Source organism: Eretmochelys imbricata, chromosome 1 (assembly GCF_965152235.1).
Source record: "Eretmochelys imbricata isolate rEreImb1 chromosome 1, rEreImb1.hap1, whole genome shotgun sequence".
NCBI classification, from domain to species: domain Eukaryota; kingdom Metazoa; phylum Chordata; order Testudines; family Cheloniidae; genus Eretmochelys; species Eretmochelys imbricata.
This window is the reverse complement of record NC_135572.1, coordinates 205579403-205601719: the sequence shown is the minus strand read 5'-3', so window position 1 is coordinate 205601719 and position 22317 is coordinate 205579403. Positions and strand designations below refer to the sequence as shown.

At 50.2% G+C, this 22317-nt stretch overlaps 1 protein-coding gene across 1 annotated transcript in view; it reads left to right on the top strand.

Annotated features, from left to right (window-relative positions):
- Positions 1-555: 555 nt before the first annotated feature.
- Positions 556-22317, top strand: part of CASQ2 (calsequestrin 2) — a 45543-nt gene continuing 23781 nt past the window's right edge. The window contains exon 1 of the mRNA XM_077807335.1: positions 556-789. Coding sequence (XP_077663461.1) covers positions 556-789 — 234 coding nt within the window. The remainder of the gene's footprint in view (positions 790-22317) is intronic.

Here is a 22317-nt window from a genome sequence, read left to right as displayed (position 1 = left end):
AACTACTGTGATATCTAGGCATGAACCACACAGTACTGAGAAAGAAAGATACCACTTAGTGTCCCATCAACTGTCTATTTTTTAAAGTCCTAATAAGGTGGATTGTGCCTTGATGCCCCATGTACCCTTTCCCTTGATAAAGCCTGCCTGCCTGCATTCCTAATCTCAATCTCCTCCACTCTCTCTCCCTCGCTCAGATGATGCAGAGTGCCAGCAAGTCCCTCAATGGTGTCATATCTGTCCTTTTTATTCATTGCAGGGTTTATTTTTAGCCTGAAACAACTGCTTCCTAAAAATGGAGTTCCTAATGACACAGGAGCTGGGCAGAGCTATGTAAGGTATCCAGGGCTTGGCCTCGCAGCTTCTCCTGTCTGTCTCTTTGTCTTCAGCCCAGGACTGCAAAGTTTGCTGCTTCCCACTGGCCTGGATTGATCATTAGGAAGGCAGAGGAAATATACACTCAGTCCAAACTTCACCCTGAGACTCTGGTTTCTGCTGGCTCTTTTTCCTTCCCTTCTCAGATATATAAGAAAAGACACCCCACACTATCTCCCAATGAAGATAGCTTGCTGGCTACTGGCAGGTTCTTACCTGTTCTTCTGCTGCAGGGCTGAAGAGGGACTGGACTTCCCCACCTACGATGGGAAGGATCGGGTGTTTGACCTGAACGAGAAGAACTACAAGCAGGCCCTGAAGAAGTATGACGTGCTCTGCCTACTCTTCCATGAGCCTGTGGGCTCTGATAAAGTCTCTCAGAAGCAGTTCCAGATGACAGAGATGGTACTGGAGGTAAGTGCTGGTGCATGTTTGGCTGCACAGCTGTTTCAGCCAGGGTTTACTACTGCAGTGCAGTTTGGGGCCATCCGAACTAGCCAGGGGAAAGGACTCATAAGGTTCAGGTGGGACAGATCCCCAAAGTATTGGGTGTTGAATTCAGCTGAAACCCTTCGGTCTGGAAATCTCATGAAAATAGGTTTTCCGGTGCTGCTGTTAGAATTTCTGCATCCATCCAAAACCAAGAACCCTTTTTCCGTAGAAACAACAGAAACCAAGATGACTGAGCTTTTCCAACTCTCTGGAAAGAGTTGAGGCTCCAGTTTGAATGCTGGGCAAATGTTCAGGTTACTTTGTATTTTATCCAAGCTGTTTTGCCTGTCCATATTTTGGACTTGAACCCAATCTTCTAGCCCACTAGGAGGGCTCAGCAGAGAGCCCTTACTAAACAGTGTTGCAAAGACAATACTTGGCTGCCTTTTTAAAAAAGCTCTCAGTCCCTGCCAATGCTTAATCCTTTGTGCTCCCCTGACATTCAGTTACCTGCTTGGAGTCTTTCTGTAGCTTCTTATTAGTTTCTTCAGTATAACCATCCATTTCCAAGCTGGAGAATGTGTGATTAATTACCCAGCGAGGAGAGGTTCTAATGAACTGATCCTTTGCAAAGGGAAATACAGTAAAAATTACATGGTAGATTTGTAGCACTGGTTCCTGGTCATAAAGGCACCTGAAAGCTACTGGGTCATACTGGGAAGGGGGGCACCTGAATTTAAGGAGGCGGGGAAGTGTCTTTAGATATTCATTTTCCACCTTGGTTGAGGAGGCTCCCCCAATCTCAGCTCGGAAAAAGTAAGGCGTGAAGAAGGGACAGTTACACTTTGCTTCCCAGATCTGGGGTTTAAATGTGTTGCATCTTAATAGCATGGCAATTGAAAGCTAGAAAATATACACACTGGGGGTTCACTATCCTGACAGCATGTTAATCCAGATTCAGAATGTACCCATACAATTTAACAATGAAGGTGACAGAAAAACCAAGGAGATTATATTCACCCATCAAAACACGATTACTTGCCCCGGGTGAAAGAGGAGGTAGAGTTCTTTGCAAAACTGGGTTATCAACTGGGTAACTTAACTGCAGATCTCTAGCTGAGATGTTTGTACTGATGCTATAATTGCATTGTTATTTAATAGGGTAGTTATGTGCTACATAAATGGCAATTGATTACTACATACATATTTATGGAGGCTTGACAGAAGGTATCTATTATATATTACAGGTGTTATTCCCTGCCAAAAATCTGTCCATGATGGTCTGTCACTAGCTATCTTATTAAATGTGTACGTGAGAACTTTATTATTTTTTTTTTTTTTGCAAGGGACGGTCCAATGGTTAGGATATAATTAACTTTGGACTCTGGCGACCTGGGTTCAATTCCCGGCTCTGCCACAGACTTCCTGTGTGACCTTGGGCAGGTCACTTAATCTCCCTGTGCCTCAGTTCATCAGCTGTAATATGCAGATAATAGCACTTCAGAGGGGTGTTGTGAAGATAAATACATTAAGGAGTAAGAGGTGTTCAGACACTAGCATGACGGGGCCATAGAAGTACCACAGATGGATAGAACTATCATTCAAAGTGCTACCAAAATAAAACTCACTTAAAATGTATTCTTAAGAATCTGCCTGTTGGCCTGAATGAAGTGTGTTGTGGGGTTTGTTTCAGTGCCTAGTGGACAGGTGTCCACAGTACAAAACTGCCCTCACATCTGCCCCCCTTTCTGGCAATCTCCACAGTGAGGCCAATGCAAACTGAATGAGCCATGGAGATTCATATCTCTTCTCACTCCTAGAGGTGATTTCTGTGGGACAGGGTTGTGGCACATCGACAGGACAGAATGTACTGCTGCTGCCAATGGACCTTATTCTTTGTCTGTTCATAGAATGTTTTGGTGTCCACAGGCTGATGGGGGCTGGGAGTACACTGCTGACATGACATTCGCAGCAGAGATGGTTGGAAAGTTTTTGTTCCAACATTTTTCCATCAGAAAATGCCATTTGATTAACCTGAAATTTTTCATGAAATTGGCTCAATTTCAGCAAAATTTTATGTGGAAACAGATTAGAAAAAACATTTTGAAAATGTCAACACTTCCCCTTGTGACCTTTTCAGGATGGAAAGTTTCAATTTTTCATTTCAAAATGGCTTTTTGTTTCAACATTTTATATAATAAATCAAATAAAAACAGGTTGAAGTCAAATGAAACATCCTGGGTTTAGCTAAATAATCCCTCTTCCACCCCGCCCCCCCATTTCTACGTGCAAAAAATGTTGGCTTTTTGTCCATATGGGAGATTTTTTTTTTAAAATTGCCAATTTTTTTTGTAAGATGGAAAATCCATGTTTCAACCTGTGCTAGTTGTCAGTTCCTGGTTGGGGGAAGGTGGGGAAACATGGTTCTCTAGCAGCCCCTGCTGTGGGGCACTCTGAGGCACGAGAACAACTTCTAGTACGATGTTAGGTTTCAGAGTGATAGCTGCGTTAGTCTGTATCAGCAAAAAGAACAAGGAGTCCTTGGGGCAGCTTAGAGTCTAACACATTTAGTTGGGCACAAGCTTTTGTGGGCTAAAACCCACTTCATCAGATGCATAGAGTGGAAAATACAGTAGGAAGATATATGTTGTGGTGGAGGAGGAGTGTACAGGGAAGGAGATGAGACAGTGGCACAGGGAGGGTGTAGGCAGAGACAGACCCTGCTTCAGAAAAGCAAGTAAGCATCTGATTAAAGTTAAGCACAGGTTTAAGTGCTTTGCTGAAATGTGGCCATAATGAGCAGACTGAAGAGTAATACACTTCCAAGAAAGCCACAGCACAGCCTCATGTACACCTGCAAAGACAGCTGCACAGTCTGATCACATATGTCCTCTCTCTGACACATTCATTTTCAGGGTGGTAAGAAAATGTGCCTTGTGAACAAGCCATTGACCTGGTGGAGGTAAGGGTCTCTGGCCCAAGTGACCAAGACGCTGACAGCCTGGAGTAAGACAATAAGCATATATTGGAGCCTCCAAAGGTTGCTTATGTTTTATTAGAAGTGCAAGGGTCAAACTGGTAATGGTGCTCTCCTCAGCCCCACCCACAACCCAAACCCCACCCACTCAAAGCCCCTATGCTCAGATACTATGGTCATGGGCACAACTTAAACAACCAGATAACAAAGAAGAGTAACGCCATAACTGACAGCGATGGTGCAGTGGGACTGCTCACTGTGTCTTCAGGTCCCTCGCTGGAGTCCCACGCTGGAGTCTGTTGGGCTCCCTCCCTGGGTCTGGGATCTAGAGTCCTTCTCTGGCTTGCAAAGGAGTGGGCTCCTGTTATCTGGCAACTCCTCCTCCTTCCAGGCAGGAGGTACTCTTCAGCAGCTGCAGTTCCTTGGACCTGCTCCTGCATTTGCTGCCTGGCAGGGAGGAACTATGGCTCCTGCAGCTTCCCCATGGCAGTGGCTCCGGGCGTGGCACCTGGTGGGGAAGCAGCAGCTGGGGCTTTTCTGCCAGCCTCAGGCAGCTGCACTTCTGATTTTGTGCCACTCCCTGATTGGTCAGTGGTGCCACTAGGGGCTGGAAGGGGGTGTTGCAAAATGGCCGCAGTGGTGATGGGAGGGGTGGGTGCCAGCGCTGTCTAAGCTGTGGCTAAAGGGCTCTTCTCTCCCCTTTCCCCTCCCACCCTGTTAACTTGTATTGTTATTGCACAGCACTCACGGGGCGCTGCTGTAACAGCCGCCAGCTCGGCTGATCCTGGGAATTGAAGCAGAGACCTTCAGAGCTAAAAATATTAGTGTCTACAGACTAAGCAAAAGAGCAAGGCTGGAACAGACTCCTATCCTCTGTGGACCAGGGCCACAACACTCACTCATCACTGGGTTACACTAGGTCAGGGGTGGGCAAACTTTTTGGCTTGAGGGCCACATCAGGTTTCCAAAATTGTATGGAGGGCCGGTTAGGGGAGGTTGTGTCTACCCAAACAGCCAGGCATGGCCCAGCCCCCACCCCACCCCCTATTCAACCCCCACCCCTGCTTCTCACCCCCCTGTTCCCCGACAGCTTCCCTGGGACTCCTGCCCCATCCACCACCCCTGCTCCCTGCCCTCTGACTGTCCCAACCCCTATCCACACCCCTGCCCACCACCCACCAACCCTCCCTGCCCCCTTACTGTGCCGCCCAGAGCACCGGGTCAGGCTGCGACTCTGCAACTGCTCTGCCCAGCCACCCAGAGCGTTGTGCTTGAGACGTGGTGTGCTGAGGCTGCAGGGGAGGGGGAACAGCAGGGGAGGGGCCAGGGGTGAGCCTCCTGGGCCAGGAGCTCAGGGCTGGGCAGGAGGGTCCCGTGGGCTGGATGTGGCCCGCAGGACATAGTTTGCCCACCTCTGCACTAGGTGCTTTACAGATAAATCAGCAGAAAAGCTCCCTGAAGATCTCAATCTAAATAGGCAAAGTACAGGAAGAAAGAGGAGCAGAACAGTGAAGCTGAGGGGAGAAACATCCCCTCTCCTGCCCTTTCCTTTGGCACTCCCCTTTTCCCCTCGGCATCCCAACCTCACTTCCTCCTGTTTCTCCTTCCCCATTGCCTCCTCTTCTCCTGTGTTTTCACAGTCCCTCTCCCATTTGAGACACCTGCCACTGGATCCATCTCTGCAGCAAACATTGTAAACTAAATCATTCCTCCTTCCACTGGGACAAGCATCCAGCCATAGGGACAATAATAATAATAATAATAATAATAATAATCTGTTGGATTAGGGCTTTGCTTCTGAAATGGGAGGCTTTAGTAAAGGAATTCAGGTTTTCAAATACTGACCAGGGAGGTTGCAATCAGGCATGGCCTGCATCCCTGCTTCTTGCCTTTGTTTCTAGCCATGTAGGCATGTGCAAGATCCTGAATAAGGAGGCTGATCTAGCCCAACCATTTAAAGTACCAAAGCAGCAACATCCGCAGGCTGAAATTCCATGAAGCATTGCCCTAGCACAAACTAGTCTTATTTCAGTTAATAGAAGAGGAACATGCTGCTGCTTCCCATTCCAGAACAGGTCGAGCAGCACACTGGTGTTGTGCCTCTGACAACAGCCAACACAGGCTGCTTTAGAACAATGCCTACGCTCATAACATACTTGGCCAGTTCTGAAATACTAAGGAGGAATACCTGGGGAGATCAGCTCCTGAGATCCAATTATCTCTTTCCTAGCACATAAGGACCAATGTTCTTAGAGATGAAAAGGCAGCTTTCGCATCCAGCGCTGGATTAGAACCAAAACATAGGAGTCAGGTCTAAGGCACAAATGGGACAAGAGTGTGTGTTTGGATTAGTTTCAGAGTAGCAGCCCTGTTAGTCTGTATCTGTAAAAAGAAAAGGAGTACTTGTGGCACCTTAGAGACTAACAAATTTGTACAGAACAAGTACTCCTTTTCTTGTTTGGATTAGGTGGCACTGAAATCTTGCCAGCTGTTCTCATGAGATTTGGGGCCAGGACAGTGGAAATTTTGTGAGATCAGCTATTCTCAGGATAGATCCACCAACTTGGTCTGAAATCCCTTGAGAAGAGAGGATTTGTGTGAGAATGCAGATGTATCCGAAATAGAAAATAGGCCTGTCATAGCCCTGGCTGTGTTCCCTCTGCTAGACACTCACCAGGCCTCACACACTGGACCCGTGTGCTTTTAAGCTTGTCTGAGTCTGGATAGGCTCCGGCACGGTTTCTTTCCTCAGCCTCTGGCACACTTTCTGAACACAGATGGTCTGCTTCTCCTTCATGGAAATGGATTCTGCAGCTCTGTTGCCATAGGCTCCCAGGACTAGTGCTGGACCCTCCAAGCATTCCCAGAATTTAGCCTGCCAACTTTATGGGCATCCCTGGTTTTACAGTTCACCTCTTCAGGGACATGCGACAGTGGAAGCACATAACACAGAGGCTTCGCAAAGGGTTCCAAAACCCATTATTCTCCACATTAGATCTGTATATCTCTTGTGCTATCTAGACAAGTTAACACACAACTGGAAGCATTTCCCTGCCTCAGTTTCCTCACCATTCTTCAGTGTTTTTCGGGCTTAGGTCAAAGTCCTCTAAGGAGTCCAGAATCTGCCCTCCCCTCCTGTGACTGCACCTGGCTTCTCCAAATCAAGGAACCAGCTTCTTTCTTCCTCAGCTGGTCCTGCAGCTGGAAAGGACCCCTCTGCTCTGCTACAAAACTTTCCCCTCTGTTCCTGTCTCCCGCCCAAACTTTTCTGTGAATTCTGAATTTTTAAAAAACTAGCACCACCACCTGGTTTCTTTGTTTGCCTGTTTGTGGCTTTTCTACTCTCCAGACCTACCTCTCATCGGGCCACCTCCCAGCTCAGACATCCTCTCCCCAGACCCATTGTTTGGCCTGAGCACAGTCATTAAGTTTAACAACTTAATGTTTGTTCTGTAGCTTTGTCCAAATGAGGGAGTGGTCATGATGCTGATATACTGTCAGCCCATATTTGAGTCACTACCCACTGAGGCATTCAGTAATACAGCAATTTCATAAAATTAACCAGAATTCGTAAGTTGTACGTATATTCCCCAGCTCACCACAAGACCCTTCTGCCTTTGACATGGAAATTATAGGTGTGACTTCAGCTTTGAATCTGATTCACCCCAGATATTCAAAGGAGCTAGGGCTTGAGGATCTAGAATTGCCACAGCTATAGTCTAGTATTAGTGCACATAAAACTAACCTCTCTCTAAGCAACCACATTGTACATTTGATCCTATCTCCTTGATTGACTGAAAAGGACATCATCCTTCTTCACTGAAAATGTATATGCTCATGAGATGGGGGCCTCAGTCCAGTACCCAGTGGACAGGTATCCACAGTGCACAAGCCAGGTTAATTAGCACTGATTTACTCATGCTGCAAGCAGGAGGGCCAGAGAGGCCAAAGACTGATTGGACTACAGAGATTGAACATGCTTCTAACCCTGAAAGACAGTTCCTCCATGGCACAGATAAGACATGTGTAGGGCAGGGTGCATGGAGGAAGTTTGCACGGCTGCCTTTACCATACCTGTTCTGGGGATAAAGAGAAGCTTTCAGAGTCCATGGCTGCCAGCCAGTCCAGCAACTTTCATCAGCACTACATTCATGAAGAGGGGGAGGAGAGATCATGCTCCAGTACCCTGGCGGCCAGATGTGCTGCTCTCTATCCACTAGTTACTGCATAGCTGAGAAGGAGCACGGCTGTGTAGTAACACCACCTAGAGCTTTGTGTCTGTACAGCTCAAAGCACTTAAAAAAAAAGTGCAGATAAGCATCATTCTCCCCATTTTGCAGTTGCATGAAACGAGGCCCAGAGCAGCCAAGTGACTTGCCCAAGGTCACACAGCAAGTCAGTGGCAGAGTCAGGAATAGAATGCAAGTCTTCCCACACCTTGGTCTATGCCCTACCTACTTGACTATCTTCCCTCTTTAAAAGATAAAGCACCCTTACCAAGTGTCAGCAGGGAGTTTTGCCTAGGTGTGAGGGGTTAGTAATACAAAGCTTTATGCTTTGGCCCAATTCCAATTTTTGAAAAAGAGTATGTGCTAAGATCACCCTCTGGTACTCCAGCTGTTCATGGCCAGATGTCATCAAGAAGCCATCAGTGAAAGTTCCTTGTTGGCTAAAGCATTATGAAATTAGAAATGACAGCTGTTTGTTCTGGGAGCAGGGAACTCCTCTCTCCAATAAAGTTCAACATTCAACTGGTCCTTGGATATAACCAACACTATGTATCTGCCACATGGAGACACTACAGAGCCCTAAGGGAGAAGGGCTTGAGCTAGTATCCAGACACTATGCAAAGCCAGGGCTGCTACAGAGCCCCAGGTGCTCCTAACATTGGGTAGGCAGCCGCGCTGTTTGCCCATCTGGATGGCAAGCACGCTCTGGGGCTTCCCTGCAAGCCCAATAAGCCATATGGATTGCTTCATCTTTTTATTGTCCTCCCTTATAGAATCTATATAAGATTTGAGGATTGTCATTGTGCCAAAGAAGCCTAAAACGTCTGTTGAGCCAATGTGAAGCGATGGAAACAGCTATAATCATGGTGAAGAGCTCCTTTTGTTCAGAAAATCACCAGGTTCAATCATCACTGGGATTTGCAGTCAATTACGGTCCAGTTTTTAAGTGCTCAGCCTTTCTGATTTTATGAATTTCAGTGGTGCGGTGTACAGGTTAAACACAGACAAGTATCTGTGCCATGCATAGGCAACAGCTATAAGAGGCTGGGGGAGGCTAAGCCTCCCCCAAGGGGGCAAGAAATGCCACCTGCAGAGTTCAGATCCAGATGTGAGTTCTCCCAAGTCTAGAGGGGTTTCAGATCCAGGAGTCTGCACCGGAACCATTTCCGGTATCAACACAAAAACCCAAGTTGTACCTAGCAGGAACAACATGGTCACAGCCCTGAGCCCTGCTCAGCACCAGCCAAGCATGGAGAATAGAGCTGGGTAAGTGTTACTGGCCAAGGGGATGGTGCGTTATGCAGCAGCCCCTGCCCTGGACGCTGCGGTGCTGGGGGAGGGATTGCGCTCCCTGAGCTCCCACTGAACCAAGGCGACTGCACTGCCCTCAACATGGACCTGTGCCTTAATGATTGAATCAGGCCTGAAGTTTAAAAGGAGACGCTCTTATGCTTAGACAAAGCAAGGCAGAGGAGACGGGATGGGAAATGGCCTCATCTCTACTGAATTCTGCCTCCCCCAAATCTGTGCCTTCTTGCCTCAGGTTTCAGAGTAGCAGCCGTGTTAGTCTGTATCCGCAAAAAACAGGAGGACTTGTGGCACCTTCGAGACTAACCAATGTATTTGAGCATAAGCTTTCGTTAGCTACAGCTCCCTTGCTCACGAAAGCTTATACATACAGAGAAGTCGGAAGTTACCATACAAACTGTGAGAGGCTAATTAGATAAGCTATTATCAGCAGGAGAGAAAAAAAACAAAGAAACTTGTAGTGCAGGTGCATATTGTAGTTTTAAGAACACTTGATAGAGATCTTGTAGGTGTTCGCCTCTGTCTGAGGTATTGGAGTAAATGCGGTTGTATCTTAGAGCTTGGCTGTAGACAATGGATCGTGTGGTGTGCTGAATGGAAGCAACAAAGTCCGTTGCCAACTCTGTCCACGTATATATTCAAGTGACACCATCATAGGCCCTAATCGCATTAGCCACGCCATCAGGGGCTCGTTCACCTGCACATCTACCAATGGGATATATGCCATCATGTGCCAGCAATGCTCTTCTGCCATGTACACTGGCCAAACTGGACAGTCTCTATCCAAAAGACTAAATGGACACAAATCTAACATCAGGAATCATAACATTCAAAAAGCTTATGCTCAAATAAATTTGTTAATCTCTAAGGTGCCACAAGTCCTCCTGTTCTTCTTGCCTCAGTTCTCTTCAGAGGGGAGTTTAATTTTGTGGGACAGTTGCACGGTGTTAGGGCAGTTCTGGTTTCAAATACTGCAAACAGAGGGGCAGGACAGCATAGAGAAATGACATGCCCAGCTCCACATGGATGTTTAGTGTGTTGGCTGCCCAGCTTAGTCAGCAAGATAACTTTCCTGGTGATGCCACTGAGCAGTGGTTAAATGAAGTGCCAAGGAGCTACGTGGGAATTGTGCTGAGACAGGATTGGACCCCCATCAGCATCCTTTTAGCTCATGGTTGGAAACTTGTGCCTTGGCTGAGAGTACACTTCACATTAGGAATGCTCAGTTCAGATAAAAATACAAACCTAACAATGTTCAACCTTTTGTGAGGCATCCAAAGAGCATATTAAGTTCCCACTGTGCAGAGATACTCCACAGTGTGTAATTAATGCCCACAAAGCTGCATGCCAGGATCACTAGCTGAGAAATCCACCTTCCAGTGGGGGGATAGCCAGAGAAGGGTCTCGGCCAAAAGTGACTTTTTGGTGTTGGCGTTCTGTCTTTCAAGGCCTCCTTTCTGATTTGAGGGGCAGCAGCCTTCTGGAGGGGAGCCTCGGTGAGTGGCCTCCCCATCTGGTTCTAATGGAGAAAGGGTGGTAAGTCACCTCCCTCCTAGCCCCAGTGCCAGAGGGTATGATCCCCATTAGCCACTCAGCTGAGCCCCACCACCTATGTTCACCCCCACTAACACTCCAAGACTCAGATTTCAGAAGCCTGTGGGACTTCTTCTCAACAGCCCCAGAGTGCTACTACCAGAGCTAGAGTGACAGATGCAATAGAGAGGCAACTGGGCACCACCACCCAGCTATTGTTGCAGCTGGAAGGGAAAAGGGGGTCTCCTTCTGCCCAACAGGTCACCCCTAGTGCTAAAGGTAGGGGAAGACAATCACTGGGTGGAGGTGCAGGGAGGGAGACAGTCTATTATCCTGCAAGGCTGCATGTGAACTCAAAACACATCTTTGGCCATAGCGCCAAACAGTTTCCCAGCATTTTCAACACTCATTGACAGCCAATTCCCAACCATCAACACATGCTTTAGCTTAGAGCAGTGGTCTCTAACCTTTTTATGCCCAAGATCACTTTTTGAATTTAAGGGCACCCCAGGATCTACCCTGCCCCTTCCCCAAAGCCCTGCCCACTCAATTCCCCGCCCTCCCCCCTCGGTCACTCGCTCTCTCACACCCTCACTCACTTTCACCAGACTGGAGCAGGGGTTTAGGGGTTAGGAGGGGGTGCAGGCTCTGGGCTGGGGCCCAGGGGTTCACAGTGTGGGAGGGGGCTCTGGGCTGAGCTTGGGGTAGGAGGTTGGGGTGCAGGCTCTGGGAGGGGGCTTAAGGCTGGGGCAGGAATGAGTGGCATGGGCTCTCACCAGGCAGCACTTACCTTAGGCGTCTCCCAGTCGGCAGCACAGTGGGACCAAGGCAGGCTCCTTGCCTGCCCCAGCCTCACATCACTCCAGGAAGAGGCCCACACATCCCTGCAGGGGCACATGGCTCCACACGCTGCCCCTCTGTGCAGGCACCATCCCCACAGCTCCCATTGGCCACAGTTCCCCATTCCCAGCCAATGGGAGCTGCAGGGACGGTGCCTGCACAGAGGGGCAGCTGGCTTGCACATGCAGAGACCCCTGGCCCCCACCTCCCCTGGGGCCATGCTGGCTATTTCCGGTGTGGGGCTGGGGCAGGTAGGGAGCCTGCCTTAGCCCCACTGCATTGCCGGAGATCACAATCGACCAGGAGAATCTCCAGGATTGACCAGTCAATTGCGATCAACCAGTTGGTGACCACTGGACTAAATGATCACAATGGCCCCTTAGATTCATAGATACTAAGGTCAGAAGGGACCATTATGATCATCTAATCTGACCTCCTGCACAACGCAGGCCACAGAATCTCACCCACCTTTAATTTCTCACTGGCCTTTCATTTAGGACAAAGCGTCACTTTGTTTGCTTAATAACTCTGCACTCTAAAATGGGCTGGAGGCTAAAAATGGGAAACATCCTACCATTCTCAATCCCAAAGCTCACTGTTATCAAATGTGCACAGCTGGAAGCACATCTGGGCCTTCCAATTGACTCCCATGGCTGAGATGTAGATTTTGCTCCCGGAGGCTGCGTGCACTTGTAGCTGCACAGAGGTCTTGAAAAGACATGGGGGGAGGGGAAGAGGATTCAGGTTATTGGGCCTGAGGCAGTTGAGTAGCACTGGATTAAACTTGTATTCCCTTAGATAAGTCACCTTAGCATAGAGGAGCCACCAGAAGAGCAGGGATAACCAGGAAATTTAAAAGGGAGAATGCAGCACCTTGGGGAGGTTTCCCTTCATTCTCTTACCTTCCTTTCCAGTCTCTTATTCTTCTGGCTATGCAGACTGGAAAAGAAACGGTCCTTGCTTAACAGGAAGCTATTAATGCCAACTCCCTCTCACAGGATCCACTCACTGCATGTGGGGTCTCCTCCTGGCCACTCTGTGGAGTCAGCTTGTTCCAGGTCAGGGGTCCCCTTCTGCTCTCTGTTGCCACTCTCTCTCTGCAACACCAGGTGCTCCTTCTTCATGACTTGACCCTCCAGTCAGGTCACTGCATGTTTCCCCCTTCTGGGATACCAAAGTCTTTTATTACCAGCAGTCTTAGGCAATCTTCGCATTCATTGCCCTAGGGTGCCACTTCCCCAGTGGCTAGCAGGGGAACCTAGGCCCTCTACTCCAGGTTCTAGCTCAGGGAGCCTCTAGTCAGCAGCCAAGGTCTGTTCCCTTTTCCCTGAGCCATTCCTTACCTTCTGGCTCTCTGCCCTTCTCTGAGCTTGCCAGCCTCACAACTCCCTGCTCCCAGGGAGTAACCATAGCCTAACTGCCTCTATAGTGCCAAACAGATCTCCCTCCCCTCCCCTCCCCAGGGAGTGACTACAGACACTTCCCTTCAGCCTCTCTCTGCTATCAGTTCCCTGGCTTTATAAAAGCCAGGCCTGTTTCCACACAGGTGAGCTTCCCCTAATTAGGGCTTTCCTCTTGGCCTTCAATGTCCCATCTTACAGCCTAATAGGCTAATTGGCCCATCTGGCCTCCATTAACCCCTCTAGGGTAAGTGTAGGGTGAACACCTCATCACACTCCCCCAGGGATCCAAATTCATCACCCCTGTCCATCCCTGCCAGTCGGGGAGTTGAGAAATGCTAGCATTACAGTTAGTGGGGCCCTGCCAGGTGAGGCCAAGGGAAGTTCAGGCCACAAAACAAGCTGCCACCCTACAATGGGAAGCAGTCAAAGCTGAGATTTCCCCAGTGCTGTTCCCCTCCCCCCCCATAGGCTTCTCTGCCATTTGAGGAAAAAAAACTGACATCAAATACAAGCCTCAGCATGAGCATTAATATTTCCATCAGAATTATAATCATCCCTCTCTGCGAAGTGAAGGGAGACTGGTCAACTGCAGATCTCAAGAACTGCCTTCTCACAGTCTGCCCAATCAGGATGCCTCTCTCGGCCCCTCCTCTAGTCTATCCAACCTCACTTTTGCTGTTATACATCCTGAGATTTTGGAAACAGCCTTGAGGGTCTTATTAATCATCCAAAAGCTTTCAGCTCCAAAGCCTAAGCCCACGTAGATACAGAGAACGCTCCCTTAGGCCCAAACAGCTCTGGAAAGGAGATATTTCCTCTCTCTGCTTGAGACAGAGGTTCATGTTGCTGATATTCCAGCTGTCAGTGACTCAGACTCATAGACTTTAAAGCCAGAAGGGACCATCATGATCATCTAGTCTGGCCTCCTGCACATCACAGGCCTCAGAACTTCACTCTCCCATTCCTGTAATAGACCCCTAACTTCTGGCTGAGTTACTGACGTCCTCAAATCATGATCTAAAGACTTCAAGTTACAGAGAATCCACCATTTACTCTAGTTAAACCAGCAAATGACTCGTGCCCCATGCTGCAGAGGAAGGTAAAACCCCCACAGGGTCTCTGCCAATCTGACCCAGGTGAAAATTCCTTCCTGACCCCAAATATGGCGATCAGTTAGACCATGAACATGTGGGCAAGACCCACCAGGCAGACACCTGGTAAAGAATTCTGTGACCTTTGATACCATCAGTTATGAGGTCGTGCTGACTTGCCTATAAGAGCTGGCGTGTGTAGATGGAATTGCTTTGGGCTGACTCCACTAGTTCCTCTCCAACAGATGCCAAAGGCCCAAGATAAGCAATGTCCCTCCTCCCAGAGCTCTCATCAGTGCCGCTCCACAGGTCTTTGTCTTGTCAGCCCCTTTACCCACCATCTGTGTAAGGCCTCTAGGACAGTTCGTGAGGCACTATGAGCTCCATTGTCATCAGTGTGCCTGGAAACCCTGGTCCACATCTCTTCTGCATCCAGTGCGAACAATGCTGACTTCTAGTTGTCCCAAAGTCTGCAGGAAGTTGACAAGACTAGCCCCAGGGAAGATGGAGGTGATGCTGATAGGAACACAAAATGCATTGAGGAAGTGGAAGAAGCTATGACTCTGCTCCACAGAAGGAATCAACCTCCAGGGTCAAGACAGTGTGCGAGTGTTGTACTGGGACTCCTGGGTGGTCCTGGACACTCAGATAGCAGCAGTAGCCTTAAGAACACCTTCCATCATCTTCCCTTAATCCAGGGGCTGCCCCTGACCCTTTGACCCCCAGCCATCCCTTACCTGGACACCCTGTATGGGCTGGGCCCTAACTAACTCAGAGGCCACACCCTACCACAGGATCCACAGGGTTGTTCTGTCTGACTGAGAGAAGGCAGAGACTCTTAATTGGCAGGGCAAGGAGTTAATAGCAGAAGTCCCTTGGCTGTGGAACTCCGCACCACTGTAAATCAGGATGAGCCTGAATTTTGTAACCATCAGGGGAAAATGTAGGACTCGTCTCTTTGCATAAGGCCCTCCCACAACAACAGTGGGAGCAGAATGACATGGAAACAAATAACAGGATCATCCCATTTAAGGGAGGAATGTAATACTAGGGAGAAAGGAGTCCTCTCAGACACAAAGCTGCTATTCTGAATGCTGTACATAGCACCTAGGTCCTATGGGGAGGGACACATTACAAAGGCACAGTACAGATAGGAGAGAGATGGGCTGTGCATTACCAAATGTGTGTGGAATGTGGAGCCTTGAGAGTCCAATTGCTTTGCTCATGGTTAAATCCACCCCTGCCTGCCTTGAACTCCTGCTACACCTCGAGACAATCTAGCATGACCAGTTAGGTCCAGTTCTTCCAATACAGCCTTTTTCCTCCCGCTCACCATGCAGCTGTTATAGCCAAATTTCTCACTGTTGAAGCAGACACCATGACAAGGGTTCAGGTAGGCCAAGCCTTCAAGGGATCTGATTTTAAAAGGCAGGGAAGAGATGGCTGTGTTCGTGCATTACAGCTCTCTCCCTCCCTCCCATGGTCCTGAGCCAAAAGGATTGTTGAGGTTAGAAACGTTATCTGTTTTCAAATCCCACTGGAATCAGAAAATACTGTAAGTGAATACATAAATGTCAGATACTGTATAAAGCATGGGCAGCCAGCCAAGGTGCTGTGTCTCTGGCAATCTCTGTGCTCTGATATTTGATGGTGGATCAAATGCAGTAGCCTGGATAAGGCCATACCTAGGCAATGCATCAGACTCCCCTAACCAGCTGGGGTTAGGGCAAGGGCAGTCAGGCTGGTCAGTTCCTGTGTAGCTGGCATTACAGAGAGATTCCCCAGTGCGGGACTCTGGAGTGCCGCACATGGGCACATGCTGTACGGTATACCTGACGTTATCTCAGTGTGACTGTCCCAGCAGAGCAGTCTGATTGCCTGCATAGCTCCCTGCTCGGTGCTCACACACTGGCATATTAATACATACCCTCACAGAAACACCGCCAAACACACATACCCACAGAGAGAGACACTTCCAGAACTACTCCCACACACACAACACATACCCTGACAGACACAGCTCCAAACACACATGCACACACAGAATTCCTATCACACATACATACCTCCAGCCACACGCTGTACTTTCCCCCTCACAAACTCTAACAAACACATATGCACACACTATCTCTCTCTCACACACACACATATGCACACACTGTCCTACCCCAGAGGCTCTGATTCCATCCCTCACATGCTTACCCCTAACCACACATGCTCACAGTTGCACACTCTCACCACTGCCCACACCATGCCCCTACAAAAACTCACCCCTGTTCGCCCAGCCACTCTTATACCTGAATGCTCATGTACACACGGGCCTATTCACAATCCCATCACGCAAACACCCTCACTCACTCACATCCCCTCACACCCCCCCACCCATAGCAGGTGTTTAAACCTCAAAAGATGGGGACATTTTAGGGCCCAGTTAAAGGCCTTCAGACACACCAGCCCTGATCCCAGTGTGTGGGGTCAAGGAGTGTTTGGCTGATAATAGCCACAGTCTTAGTTTTGTTGCCGGCACCCAGTGCCGAGAGGCTGAACAACAGCTTGAGTGGTTCGTTACCCGGTGTGCTGCACCCAATAATCACAACGGGGTGGAGAAGCAGAAAAGTTTATTTGAAGCTTCAAAAAGGTACAGGGAGATTTGAATCTCAAATCCTGTACAACAAAGCAGGAAGTTACACAGGCTTTTATACATCCTTTTTCCCAGCATACTTATCCAATAGTAAGCTGCTCCAAGTATCCATATAGCCAGCCAATCCAGTTCCCAGCTAGTTCCCTGATTCTCTGTATCATTTGTTAAACTATACATAAAGCTGCTTTATTCAGCATTGTTCTTCCATATCTCCCCTGTTTGGCCTTGCTTAGTTTCAGGCAGTCTGACTCTGCAACATACTGTTGCAGATTCTCAGCATAACTGCTGTGTGTGCCTCCAGGCGGGGAGGCCAAGGACACTTGGGCCTAGCACGCAGAGCTGCTGCGAGTGCCTCCAGGCAGGAGGGGGGCCAAGGACACTGGGGCCTAGCGCGAGGGGGCTTCATCGACACTCGTGGTCTTCCATCCCCTCGAGTTACCCAGTGGCCATGCCCCAGTGTTCCCAACAACTCCCCCCTTTGAGAACACTCAACAGCCTTGGCTCTGAGTTTTCTCACAGTTTCTTGGGCTGAACATATTTTGCCTCAGTGCTCTCTGGTCACAAGGCAAGCACGGGCTCAAGTGCTGGACTTGGGGCCTGAGGAAACTGTTATTTGTCTGTTAAACGTCCTCACTGTGGTAATCTGATTACAATACTGAGTATTGCTCAGGAACCTCCTACACTCCAGTGCTCACCATTCCTGTGTTCAGCAAAGAGTTTCTCTGGATAGGCAGCCACATATAACATGGAACAGGAAGGGATTTCTCTCCCCCCCATCCGCCAGACCTCTGCTTAGCTGACTAAGTACCCTAAAAGAGGGTTTAATCTTCCTCTGAATCATCAGGCAAGAAAGAACAAAAATAAAGTCTCCATGAAAGAGAGCCCAGCGTGTGTCTCCTTTGTAACATGCTACATCAACTCTGTCTCACAAAATGGCAGCTTCCTTCACCAATGGCAGACCCCAGGAAGTTGTAGTAGAGAGGAAACAAAATCAGAATAGTTATATGGCTAGCTATACTACAAAGGAGAGCACTGGGGGGGTTGGGTGAAGAAACTGGAGCAGGCCTGGGAACATGTCCTTTGAGGGAATGAGAAGAATACATGTGAGGGGCAGGGGGATGGACCTGGGGGCACATCATTCAGGTGAAGGGAGTGAGAAGAGGGGGAGGGGATTTCCTTTGGAGCAAGGGGGAGTCTGATTGTAAGGGTGGGGTGGTAGTCGAGGGCATTTTTTGTGGGAGAAAGGAGAGTATAAGAGTAAGGAAGTGGGGTGCAGGCTTGGGAGCATGTACTTTGTGGAAGGGGAGAAGAGAATTAAAATTTCACAAATAATTGTATTTCTCATTGCCCAAGCAAAGCGTCTATCAGTCCAGCCATTAAAGTGCCTTGTTTTGCCCTAAAATTTTGGCAAAAGGTTTAACTGCTGCCAATGAATGGTGATGACTTAACCATGCATCCCTAATGAGTGACTCAGGTTCTGTAGCTAGCCTTTATCTTCCTTAATCTCCTGTCACCCTTGGGTTCAAACCCTGGCTATTTATAGGAGGGAGGTTAGCATGCTGCACTTCTATGGGCGGCAGCAGCTCAGAGCTATTATGTGACATTCAAACTAGCCGGGAGGCGGGGTGTGGGGAACACAGGATGCCCACAATGCTAGGCCCTGAAATGGGCCCTGCGTCACTCATAAATCATGCCACAATCTGCCTGAAGGTTTTCTTTCTCCATCTAGTCTTGTGGTGACATCTGAAAGCAGCCATGTCCTAATAGGGGCATCCCTTTCCTACAAGCCTTGGAGCTCCGTTCCTTGGGTCATAATGTTCTTCAAATACCAGTATGCAGAAAAAAGAGCCGTGGGGTTTTGTGGTGGTGAGCTGCCTTGTGACAGCTGAGATGTAGGAATGCCCTGGCCATGCCTCCTCCTTCCCCTGCATGCCCTCTGCCCAGGGCCGGACTAACTTTTTGTGGCCCGGTGCCAAACATATTTGTGGGCCCCCATGGGGCAAGGTGCAGGGGGGCAGGATGGTCAGTCTCCAGAGTGAAGGGTGGGCTGGGGGCAATGAGGCACAGCACAGCTGGAGCAGCCCCCCTCTGTGCAGCCCAGCAGGAGGGCACTGTTTAGGAACCTGCAGCTGCCAGTTGCACACAGGCCTGCTCAGCCCTGTGCTGCCAGCATGCCTCTTCCCCTTGAGGGCAGGCCCGCACCACACCGCCCCCCTGCCCAGTGCCCCACCCTTATGCCCAGCGCCCCCTCACCCAGAGACCTCCCCTGCTGGCCTCCCACCACAACTGTACAGCACTCTGCATACCACACGGCTCGCCCAGCACCCCCCGTCCATAGACCTCCCCACCACCTTCCTCACAGTCCCACCATGACAGCTGCACAGCACCCCATATTCCTGAGGGGATTCTGCACCAAAAAATTAAAAATTCTGCACACACAATATTTTAAAATTCTGCAAATATTATTTGTCAATAAATAAATGTGGAGGCTCCAACATGGCAGTGGGGAGCACAGGCCACTGGTTGCATGCAGGTGGGAGATTACCCTGCAGCCTCCCCCCACCCCACCCTGGGACAAGGACTCAGCAGTGAGGCTGCACCCGACTCTGACACAGTGCAAGGGCCAGGCCTGCTCCAAAAATATCTTGGGGCCCTGCCCCCTGTGCCAGGCGCACCATGTGTGGGTGAACAGGCTCAGCCCAGCAGCAGGATCCAAGAGCAGAGGCACTTTATGTGGGGGGATCCAGGTGGGGGTAAGAGAGTTCTCTGTGGGGCAATCTGGGTGCGGAGATCTGGATGCACAGAAGCTAACTGGGGGGTTCCAGGTGCAGGGACTATGGGACTCTCAGGGGATCCAGGTGAAGGTGTTTGGGGCTCAGCCGGGGGGGGGGGGGGGGCTAGGTGCAGGGGAGGTGGAGTTCATTTGAGTGGGGGTCTAGGTGCAGGTGGTTGGGGCTCAGTGGGGAGGGTGTCTGGGGGGGCTCATCAGGGTAGTACAGATGCAGGGGAGGTGGGGCTTGTCAGGGTGAGGGCTTGTCAGCTTCTGTCCAGGGGATGCCACATGCTGGGCTCCAGCTTCCGCCCTGCCCCTGCTTTCCCCATCCCCTTGTCTTCCGCATCCCAGGCCCCTTCCCCACTGCTCCATCTCCTCCCCAGACTTGGGGGGCAGGGGGGAAACCACCCCCCAGCATGAGCTGGCGGAGCAGAGCTCCCCTGGCTCCCAGCCTTGGGACTTGGGGGGCAGGGGGAGTCACCTCCCAGCACTCCTCTGGCGGAGGAGAGCGGTCTGGGGCTGGGTCGCTCCACTTCCCGCCACGCGGTGAGTGCAGGGTGGGCCCGACCCCTGCTGCAGTCCCCCAGGACGTAGCTCAGGGGAAAGGGTGGAGTGGGGGCGGGGTTGGGGCGGAGTAGGGTGGGAAGAGGCAGGGTGGGGGAGGAGCAGGGCCGGGGGCAGCTTTCCTGGCCGGCTCAGCTGGCTGGGGGATCAGGCTGGCTGGGGCCCCTTCTGACTCTGGGCCCGGTGCCATGGCGCCACTGGTACTGCTTCTGCCACTCCCCCCACCCCCGATCTGCCCTCAGCACACACCCTGAAGAAGCAGCTCTTGTGAAGGCAAAGAGGCCCATGCACCAGAAGTATTCTCCAGGGGCAGGGCTTTCCAGCTGCTTTGCAGCCTCTTCCTGTCATTAGGGCACCGGTAGGGTCTGGGGCATTCTGTGTGACAGAGTCAAAAAGGCTTGTCACTTGGGAGCTGGGACTGGGTGGAACTGGAGGTGGCCATGCAGTGGAGCGGGCTGTGTTTAGTCATTAGAAGGCATTTCCTGTGCTATCTCAGCCAATGTGTACTGGGATTTTGTTTGTGTTGTTGCCAGTATCCAGCTGGCCTCTGAAGTTAATTGAAACAGTCTGACTGGCTAATTTGGATCCCAGTGACATCATAGCTTTCTGCTTCCCACAACACAATATCTCTCCCAAATGGCTGGAGCATGTTTGCCTTGAACGCTCCTGGTTCATTCAGGAGAGACAGTGACAAAGTGGGCAGAGAGTGGAGACAAAAAGAAACCATGAGCTACAGCTCATGCTCAAATAAATTGGTTAGTCTCTAAGGTGCCACAAGTACTCCTTTTCTCTTCATCTCTGTTTCCCCTACACGTGTCCTGAGCAAGGCAATGACTTGGGCACAGTTTGTCTTTGCAGTGAGTTTGACCCCCGAGTTTCCGGATGTTATCTGCTGCTTACTGTCGGTAGAAGTCTCTGAGTTAAAATAAGTGGGTTCCCCTCTGCGTGGTGCCATAGGCTGGGGACTGTTTGTTTTATATCAATGCAAATGGATCTTTTTTCAACTGTGCCTCCCATTTCATTGTCCCTGATTTGGGCTGTGAGCCTTCTCCCAATACCTGAATATCTGAGAGTAGTTAGCAGCACATACTATCTTAAGCCAACCCAGGTCTGTGAACGAGTGAGATGAGATCCAGTCACTGTGACCTACGGATAGCATACTTCAGCCAACAAATGGCATGTGATATGATCCACCCATCAATTCTGCTCAGAAAGCAGAATGTAGGTCACCTGTCACTATGGTGCCATCCTGGTTGGTCACGATGACTTTTAACTGTCTTGTGGTGTTCATTAGAGAGACAAGGTGGGTGAGGTAATATCTTTTATTAGACCAACTGCTGTTGGTGAGAAAGACAAACTTTCGAGCCACACAGAGCTCTTCCTCCCACCTGGGAAAGGTGCTTAGATTGTCACAGCTAAATACAAGATTGAACAGACTGTTTGGCATAAGTAATTAGCACATATTCTAAGCAGTGGTGAGCTGGAGCCAGTTCGCACCGGTTCGCTAGAACTGGTTGTTAAATGTAGAAGCCCTTTTAGAACCAGTTGTTCGGCAAGGGACAACCAGTTCTAAAAGGGCTTCTAAATTTAACTGGCCAAAAGTGGCACCTTAGGCACCGACTCCATGGGTGTTCCAGCCCTGGAGCACCCAAGGGGAAAATTTGGTGGGTGCAGAGCACCCACTGGCAACTCCCCTCCCTGCCCCACCCCGGGCCCCAGATGACCTCCGCTCCGCCTCCTCCCCTGAACGTGCTGCCCGCCCTGCTTCTCTGCCCCCACAGGCTTCCCGCGAATCAGCTGTTCGCTCTGGAAGCTGAGGCAGGCTGAGAAGCAGGCGGCGGCTTCCCGCTCAGGCCCAGGGAGGCGGAGGTGAGCTGGGGCAGGGGGGCGCGAGGAGGGCCGCCCGCTCCGCAGCAGGTAACCCGGGGGGGGGGCCATGCAGGGGAACTGCTCCCCACCCCAGCTCACCTCCACCACCGTCGGCCTGAGCGGGAAGCCGCCGTCTGCTTCTCAGCCCTCCCAGGCTTCCCACCGAACAGCTGATTCGCGGGAAGCCGGCAGGTGGAGGGGGCGTGGAGAAGCAGAGCGGGACGGTGCGTTCAGGGGAGGAAGCGGAGCAGAGGTGAGGTAAGCTGGGGCAGGGCGCAGGGC